The 10,000-nt window shown below is 46.0% G+C and overlaps 1 protein-coding gene across 1 annotated transcript in view; it reads left to right on the forward strand.

Moving 5' to 3' along the window:
* LOC115224896 overlaps positions 1-10,000 on the forward strand; it is a 19,798-nt gene that overhangs the window by 1,277 nt on the left and 8,521 nt on the right. Inside the window, exon 2 of the mRNA XM_029795853.2 lies at positions 8,333-8,411. Coding sequence (XP_029651713.1) covers positions 8,345-8,411 — 67 coding nt within the window. The 5' untranslated portion in view covers positions 8,333-8,344. The remainder of the gene's footprint in view (positions 1-8,332; positions 8,412-10,000) is intronic.

The following is a 10,000-nucleotide window of genomic DNA, read 5'->3' on the forward strand; positions in this document are numbered from 1 at the left end:
TCTTTTACTTGTGTCAGTCATGTGACTGTGGCCATGCTGGAGCACCACCTTTAGTCGAACAAATTGACCCCAGGACTTATTCTTTGTAAGCCTAGAACTTATTCTATCGGTCTCTTTAGCCAAACTGCTAAGTTACGGGCAAATAAACACACCAGCATTGGTTGTCAAGCGATGTTGGGGGGACAAACACAGACACACAAACACACACACACATATATACATATATGTATGTGTGTATGTATGTGTGTGTATGTATGTATGTAAGTATGTATGTGTGTGTGTATGAATGTATGTGTGTATGTATGTGTGTATGAATGTATGTGTGTATGTATGTGTGTATGAATGTATGTGTGTATGTATGTATGTATGTATGTATGTATGTATGTATGTATGTATGTATGTATGTGTGTATGTATGTATGTTTCTGTCTACCAAATCCACTCACAAGGCTTTGGTCAGCCCGAGACTATAGTAGAAGACACTTGCCCAAGGTGCCACACAGTGGGACTGAACCCAGAACCATGTGGTTTGCAAGCAAGCTACTTACCACACAGCCACTCCTATGCCTATATATATATAAATATATATATAGTAGAATAAAGAATAGAAAGTCCTTGGTATCATCATCATCATCATCATCATCATCATCGTTTAACGTCCGCTTTCCATGCTAGCATGGGTTGGACGATTTTGACTGAGGGCTAGCGAACCAGATAGTTGCACCAGTCTCCAATCTTGATTTGACAGAGTTTCTACAGCTGGATGCCCTTCCTAACGCCAACCACTCTGAGAGTGTAACCACTCCGAAAGTGTATCATATTATATAATTGAAAAAAGGAATAGAAATGGTTTTTTCTTATAACTTTTCCACTTTAATAATTGGATGTTTACAAGATGTGAATCCCCAAGAACCACTGGAATTTTCTTTGAAGTTGCACAGAATATTATGATCGTACTTCCTGGTAGACTGACAAAATTGGTATCAACAATAAAAGTACCCACAAATGTCTACATGAAAGAAACTGAAGTAAAAGGACCTTTTTTTTTTATCTTCCCCATTGGCATGTATCCAAATATCAACTTGTGAAGGGTTCAGATGCATTCAACAAAATGTAAAATGAGCAAAGACCCACATTCTGTGAACCTTTGACCAGGCCACAGGAAATTGCAGTTAAATTTTTCCTTTTCGAGATATCTGTAACTACAGTTTCTGCCAAAGGAAGAAGGGGGGGGGTGCATGTACTGGTCGAATAATGCCCCATGCACGTGATATGGGGTTTTCCAATGTCAGGGATAATCTAAAGTGTTTGAGGAAATAATACTCATATACAACCAATGGCCTTTTTGAACAACCAACATAATATGAGAGAATTAGTTTGCTGTGATAAAAGACTTGAAGTGTTATATACGTATATGTATGTGTGTGTGTGTGTGTATATAGAGAGAGAGAGAAAGAGAGAGAAATACATATATGTATTGTGTTGTTGTGTATATATATATATATATATATATATATAGAGAGAGAGAGAGAGAGAGAAATACATATATGTATATGTGTGTATGTGTATATATATAATATATATATATAGAGAGAGAGAGAGAAATACATATATGTATGTGTGTGTGTATATATATATATATATATATATAGAGAGAGAGAGAGAGATAGAGAAGAGAGAGAGAGAAATACATATATGTATGTGTGTGTGTGTGTATATATAATATATATATATATATATATAGAGAGAGAGAGAGAGAGAGAGAGAAATACATATATGTATGTGTATATATATATATTATATATAAGAGAGAGAGAGAGAGAGAGAGAGAATACATATATTATGTGTGTGTGTGTTGGTATATAATATTATATATATAATATATATAGAGAGAAGAGAGAGGAGGGGAGAGAGAGAGAGAGATAGAGAAGAAAATACATATATGTGTATATACATATATACATATTAAAGATAAATAGAGAAGACAGAATGTTGGTACGTTCCATCTGGTCTTCATTATTAAATATATACTCATCTTTCACCCTGAATTCCCGAAATTCATACAACGATCATTGCAAACTATTGTTGATGATGCCTGGTACCCATAAGTGGTGAAGATGCTCCGTGGACACACAACCCGGACTTACCCTGAAATAAGGTTTCCATACTGCATTCAATGCATACTTCCTAAACCTTAATTCTTAACTCTAAATTTTCACTTACATACATACATACATATATATATATATATATATATATATATATATATATATATATATATATATTATATATATATATATATATATATCCATATATATATATATATATATATATATATATATATATCCATATATATATATATATATATATATATATATATCCATATATATATATATATATATATATATATCCACATATATATATATATATATATATATATATATATATATATATATATAAATGCATGCATGTAAGTATTTCACTTCGGTATTATTTTGATACTAATAACCTGGTGTAGAACTCAATACACATATGCTTGTGAATGAAGTGTTACTCATGTGCAGAATGGTATAAGAGCTGCCAAACGACAATACATACATATGTGTATAATTATGTGTGTACATGTGTATATATATATATATATATAATATGGGTGTGTGTGTGTTTTTATGTATATATATATATATATATATATATATATATATATATATGTGTGTGTGTGTGGTGGTTTTAATAATAGAGTTTATTATAAGTAAATTTTTATTTAGATTATATAGATATTTATATCTTAAAAATATTGATTATATTTTAGGTTTTGAAACCACCTGAAGAATGTCTCAAAGATGTGCTGACACGAAACGATCGTAGTGGTTATTTATAATTGTTAAATTTTAATTTATATAAATTATTTTATGTATTGGCTTAAGTCTTTCTTTGTTTGATTTGCAAAATAGTGGTTTTGTCTCTAATTATTATAATATAATATTTTACTATAAAATTGGATTCAATCCTAAATCTGATTTTTCCCTGTAAATTTGGATTTATTCCCTAATATTTATTATTATATATATATATATATATATATATATATATATAGTAGAAAAGGCTGAGTTCGTTTTCATCCTTTACTTTGGAGGGTTCCAAAGTTAAAATTAAAATTTTATAAAACTTTTAACATCTTCTCTTCTCCATCTTTGATTGCTTGTTGAGTTTCTATAAGATATATCTTCTATAGATGCTCATAACACACCTTATATATACATATATATATACACATATACATGTATAGTGCATACATATATATATATATATATATAGTGTGTGTGTGTGTGTGTGTATATATTTATCCTTTTCGATTCCCAGACCGGGCGTTGTGAGTGTTTATTGAGCGAAAACACCTAAAAGCTCCACGAGGCTCCAGCAGGGGATGGTGGTGATCCCTGCTGTACTCTTTCACCACAACTTTCTCTCACTCTTACTTCCTGTTTCTGTTGTACCTGTATTTCAAAGGGCCGGCCTTGTCACTCTCTGTGTCACGCTGAATATCCCCGAGAACTACGTTAAGGGTGCACGTGTCTGTGGAGTGCTCAGCCACTTACACGTTAATTTCACGAGCAGGCTGTTCCGTTGATTCGGATCAACCAGAACCCTCGTCGTCGTAACCGACGGAGTGCTTCCATATATTTATCCCTCCTCATCACTTGACAAATGTTATATGTGTGTTTCTGTTCCTGTGACATAGCAGTTCAGCAAAATATTTATCAGGCTTAAAATAGAGAATAAGGACTGAGGTTAATTCATTCGACTAAAATTTTTCAAGGTGCTGCTCCAGCATGGCCGTACTCCAATGACTGAAAACAAGTAAAAGAAAAAAAAAGGTAAAGATATGAAGGAGGAGGTTTAATCTTGTCTAAACTGTAGAATATGGATGAGATGGTCAAGCGGAAGAAGAGAGAGAGGTGGATGGTGGTAAGTGCCAGGGCATCCCCTTGAGGTAGAGAGGTGATGATATAAATGGCAGGGCATTGCCAAAAAAGCGTGAGTAGAAGGGGAGGGGAATGCCGTGAGTGGTGAAAACCTGGGTCTATAGAGAGGTGGGGCAACCGGATAGCAATGATACAATGAATACGGGGCCACGAAGACAGGATTGGGGAGTGAGTGAGTGTTCCACTGGTACTTAATTTATCTACCCCAAAAGGATGAATGGTAAAGTCAACCTTGGCAGGAGTTGAACTCAGAACAAAGACCGATGAAATACCTATTTCGTTATTACCCACAAGGGGCTAAACATAGAGAGGACAAACAAGGACAGACATAGGTATTAAGTCGAGTACATCGACCCCAGTGTGTAACTGGTACTTAATTTGTCGACCCCGAAAGGATGAAAGGCAAAGTCGACCTTGGCAGGATTTGAACTCAGAACAAAGACAGGTGAAATACCTATTTCTTTATTACCCACAAGGGGCTAAACATAGAGAGGACAAACAAGGACAGACATAGGTATTAAGTCGAGTACATCGACCCCAGTGTGTAACTGGTACTTAATTTATCGACCCCGAAAGGATGAAAGGCAAAGTTGACCTTGGCAGGATTTGAACTCAGAACAAAGACAGGTGAAATACCTTTAAGTAATGCTAATGATTCTACCAAGTCACCATCTTAATAATAATAATAATAATAATTCTTTCTAATCTGAGCACAAGGCCAGTAATTTTAAGGGGGGGGTTCAACTGGTATTTTATTGACCCTTAGAAGCTGAAAGATAAAGTCGACCTCGGAAGAATTTGAAATCAGGACATGATGAGTCACAAGAAATACTGTTAAACATTTTATCTGGCATGCTAACCATTCTGCCAACTTGCTGCCTTTAACAGCTTCAAATTTTGGCTCAAGGCCAGCAATTTTAAGGTTGGGGCATGTCTATTACATCAACATCAGTGGTGGTGGTGGTGGTGGCGGTGGTGGTAGTGGTGGTGGCAGTGGTGGCAGTGGTGGCAGTGGTGGCAGTGGTGGCAGTGGTGGCAGTGGTGGCAGTGGTGGCGGTGGTGGCAGTGGTGGCAGTGGTGGCGGTGGTGGCAGTGGTGGCAGGGGCGGCAGTGGTGGTGGTGGTGTCGGTGATGTTAGTGGTGGCAGTGGTGGCAGTGGTGGCGGTGGTGGCAGTGGTGGCGGTGGCGGTAGTGGCAGTGGTGGCAGTGGTGGTAGTGGTGGAGGTGGTGGCAGTGGTGGCGGTGGTGGCGGTGGTGGCAGTGGTGGTAGTGGCGGTGGTGGTGTTAGTGGTGGCAGTGGTGGCAGTGGTGGCGGCGGTGGTGTGGTGGTGGTGGTGGTGGCAGTGGTGGCAGTGGTGGCGGTGGTGGCAGTGGCAGTGGTGGCAGTGGTGGCGGTGGTGGCAGTGGTGGCGGTGGTGGCAGTGGTGGCAGTGGTGGCAGTGGTGGCAGTGGTGGCAGTGGTGGCGGTGGTGTGGTGGTGGTGGTGGTGGCAGTGGTGGCAGTGGTGGCAGTGGTGGCAGTGGTGGCAGTGGTGGCAGTGGTGGCGGTGGATGCGGTGGTGGCAGTGGTGGCAGTGGTGGCAGTGGTGGCAGTGGTGGCAGTGGCAGTGGTGGCAGTGGTGGCAGTGGTGGCGGTGGTGGCAGTGGTGGCAGTGGTGGCGGTGGATGCGGTGGTGGCAGTGGTGGCAGTGGTGGCAGTGGTGGCAGTGGTGGCGGTGGATGCGGTGGTGGCAGTGGCAGTGGTGGCAGTGGTGGCAGTGGTGGAAGTGGTGGCAGTGGTGGCAGTGGTGGCGGTGGATGCGGTGGTGGCAGTGGTGGAAGTGGTGGCAGTGGTGGCGGTGGTGGCAGTGGTGGCAGTGGTGGAAGTGGTGGCAGTGGTGGCAGTGGTGGCGGTGGATGCGGTGGTGGCGGTGGTGGCAGTGGTGGCAGTGGTGGCAGTGGTGGCAGTGGTGGCAGTGGTGGCGGTGGCAGTGGTGGCAGTGGTGGTGGTGGTGGCGGTGGTGGCAGTGGTGGCAGTGGTGGCAGTGGTGGCAGTGGTGGCGGTGGCAGTGGTGGCAGTGGTGGTGGTGGTGGCAGTGGTGGAAGTGGTGGCAGTGGTGGCGGTGGTGGCAGTGGTGGCAGTGGTGGCAGTGGCAGTGGTGGCAGTGGTGGCGGTGGTGGTGGTGGTGTCAGTGATGTTAGTGGTGGCAGTGGTGGCAGTGGTGGCGGTGGTGGCAGTGGTGGCGGTGGCGGTAGTGGCAGTGGTGGCAGTGGTGGTAGTGGTGGAGGTGGTGGCAGTGGTGGCGGTGGTGGCGGTGGTGGCAGTGGTGGTAGTGGCGGTGGTGGTGTTAGTGGTGGCAGTGGTGGCAGTGGTGGCGGTGGTTGTGGTGGTGGTGGTGGTGGCAGTGGTGGCAGTGGTGGCGGTGGTGGCAGTGGCAGTGGTGGCAGTGGTGGCGGTGGTGGCAGTGGTGGCGGTGGTGGCAGTGGTGGCAGTGGTGGCCAGTGGTGGCAGTGGTGGCAGTGGTGGCGGTGGTTGTGGTGGTGGTGGTGGTGGCAGTGGTGGCGGTGGTGGCAGTGGTGGTGGTGGTGTCGGTGATGTTAGTGGTGGCAGTGGTGGCAGTGGTGGCGGTGGTGGCAGTGGTGGCGGTGGCGGTAGTGGCAGTGGTGGCAGTGGTGGTAGTGGTGGAGGTGGTGGCAGTGGTGGCGGTGGTGGTGGCGGTGGTGGCAGTGGTGGTAGTGGCGTGGGGTGGTGGTGTTAGTGGTGGCAGTGGTGGCAGTGGTGGCGGTGGTTGTGGTGGTGGTGGTGGTGGCAGTGGTGGCAGTGGTGGCGGTGGTGGCAGTGGCAGTGGAGTGGTGGCAGTGGGTGGCGGTGGTGGCAGTGGTGGCGGTGGTGGCGTGGTGGCAGGTGGTGCAGCAGTGGTGGCAGTGGTGGCAGTGGTGGCGGTGGTTGTGGTGGTGGTGGTGGTGGCAGTGGTGGCAGTGGTGGCAGTGGTGGCAGTGGTGGCGGTGGATGCGGTGGTGGCAGTGGTGGCAGTAGTGGCAGTGGTGGCAGTGGTGGCAGTGGCAGTGGTGGCAGTGGTGGCGGTGGTGGCAGGGTGGTGGCGGTGGTGGCAGTGGTGGCAGTGGTGGCGGTGGATGGCGGTGGTGGCAGTGGTGGCAGTGGTGGCAGTGGTGGCAGTGGTGGCGGTGGATGCGGTGGTGGCAGTGGTGGCGGTGGATGCGGTGGTGGCGGTGGTGGCAGTGGTGGCAGTGGTGGCAGTGGTGGCAGTGGTGGCAGTGGCAGTGGTGGCAGTGGTGGTGGTGGTGGCAGTGGTGGAAGTGGTGGCTGTGGTGGCGGTGGTGGCAGTGGTGGCAGTGGTGGCAGTGGCAGTGGTGGTGGTGGTGGTGGTGGTGGCGGTGGTGGCAGTGGTGGCAGTGGTGGCAGTGGTGGCAGTGGTGGCAGTGGTGGCGGTGGCAGTGGTGGCAGTGGTGGTGGTGGTGGCAGTGGTGGAAGTGGTGGCAGTGGTGGCGGTGGTGGCAGTGGTGGCAGTGGTGGCAGTGGCAGTGGTGGCAGTGGTGGCGGTGGTGACAGTGGTGGCGGTGGTGGCAGTGGTGGCGGTGGTGGCAGTGGTGGCGGTGGTGGCAGTGGTGGAAGTGGTGGCAGTGGTGGCGGTGGTGGCAGTGGTGGCGGTGGCGGTGGTGGCAGTGGTGGAAGTGGTGGCAGTGGTGGCGGTGGTGGCAGTGGTGGCGGTGGTGGCAGTGGTGGCAGTGGTGGTGGTGGTGGCGGTGGTGGCAGTGGTGGCAGTGGTGGCAGTGGTGGCAGTGGTGGCGGTGGCAGTGGTGGCAGTGGTGTGGTGGTGGCAGTGGTGGAAGTGGTGGCAGTGGTGGCGGTGGTGGCAGTGGTGGCAGTGGTGGCAGTGGCAGTGGTGGCAGTGGTGGCGGTGGTGGCAGTGGTGGCGGTGGTGGCAGTGGTGGCGGTGGTGGCAGTGGTGGCGGTGGTGGCAGTGGTGGAAGTGGTGGCAGTGGTGGCGGTGGTGGCAGTGGTGGCGGTGGCGGTGGTGGCAGTGGTGGAAGTGGTGGCAGTGGTGGCGGTGGTGGCGGTGGTGGCGGTGGTGAGAGCGGCAGTTACATCATAAATTATTCAGGGATTACTTATCAGTAACATCAAATTTGTCATCTTTCCAACATTGATCATTATCATTGATTGCTAATTACCTCTCATTAACTCTAATTACTTGTAATTACAAAATACAAAAAAAAAAAATACTGTTTGATTTCTCTCATTTGCATAAAGTCAATATTTATGGAGACAAGCTGATCAATTGATTATTGATTAGATAACTGAATTTATTGATTTACCAATTCACTGATTGTTGTTCATATTTTACAGATTTGCCCCAGAATGTTAAAAGAACATCTCTATGGCTGGTACCCAGCTGTTAATGGGGACAGCAACATGTCCACTTACCGTAAGTAGACCCTCTGAATGTCTTTGGCTCTCCCCCTTCTTTTAGAGTCACAGTTCTTGTCTTCCTGGGGACTCTTGTTAATTCCAACATTCCATTAACTACGCTTCCGTATTTGAAACCATAACATCTCCTGTTACTGTGGGAGGGGTTAAATATAGAACATCATGGTATCAAGGTAAAAAGTAAAGGGTAAGGAACCCCTTCAGTTGCAATTTACCATGGGATTGCACCTGGAAAGTTCCCCTCTGAGGCACAAGTCCAGGCAAGGTTGTTTATGGAAGACCAGCAGTCACCCATGCATACCAGCCTCCCACCTCTTCATACCACTAATGTTATCCAAGGGAAAGGCAAAGGGGCAGATACAGCTTGGCCCTAGTGACATGGCAACTCATTTCTACAGCTGAGTGAACTGGAGCAACGTGAAATCAAGCGTCTTGCTCAAGAACACAACACACAGCCTGATCCAGGAATTGAACTCACTACCTCATGATTGTGAGCCTGGTGCTCTAACCACTGAGCCATCTCATTGTGACCAGACAATCACAATGCACTTTGCATTGTATATTAGCTGTCAAATGATGCCACCCTGCTGGCTAGATGAGGAGGGGGGGGCACATTTCCCCTCAGCAGAAGGTTAGACTATCACGGGGGTTGCTCCTTTTTGCTGGCTGAGTGGACTGGAGCAATGTAAAATGAAGTGTGTTGCTCAAGAACACAATATGTTGCTTGATGTGGGAATCAAACCCACAGTCTCACAATCATGAGTGCAGCACCCTAACCACTAGGCCACGCACATTCAGAAACATAATTGTATAGAATTGATAAAGATTAATGGAGTTTGGCATAAAGAATGAAATTTGCTTAGGGGCTGCAACCTCAGGTCCAAAGTTTATTTACAAACAAGGTCAATTTTTGTCAATCTTAATATTAAAACAAACACAGATTTAATAACTTATTACTATTATTATATTATATTATTATTACTATATATTATTATTATTATTATTATTATTATTATTATTATCATGAAGGCAGCGAGCTGGCAGAAATGTTAGCACGCCGGGCGAAATGCTTAGCAGTATTTCGTCTGCCGTTACGTTCTGAGTTCAAATTCCACCAAGGTCGACTTTGCCTTTCATCCTATCGGGGTCGAATAAATAAGTACCAGTTACGCACTGGGGCCAATGTAATCGACTTGATCCGTTTGTCCGTCCTTGTTTGTCCCCTCTGTGTTTAGCCCCTTGTGGGTAGTAAAGAAATAGGTATTTCATCCTGCTACATTCTGAGTTCAAATTCCGCCAGGTCAACTTTTCCTTTCATCCTTTCGGGATCGATAAATTAAGTACCAGTTGCGTACTGGGGTCGATGTAATTGACTAGTCCCCTCCCGCAAAACTTCAGGCTTTGTGCCTAGAGTAGAAATGATTATTATCATTATTATATTCAAAGCCACAGTCGAACCAATTCTACTATATGGCTCAGAAACCTGGACGTTATCAAAGAAGCTTGAGAGGCGGTTGGATGGAACCTACACTCGCCTCCTTATGAGAGCTCAAAATCTCTCATAGAAGCGTCATCCAACCAAAGTAC

The sequence above is a fragment of the Octopus sinensis genome, linkage group LG26, assembly GCF_006345805.1.
Source record: "Octopus sinensis linkage group LG26, ASM634580v1, whole genome shotgun sequence".
NCBI lineage: Eukaryota > Metazoa > Mollusca > Cephalopoda > Octopoda > Octopodidae > Octopus > Octopus sinensis.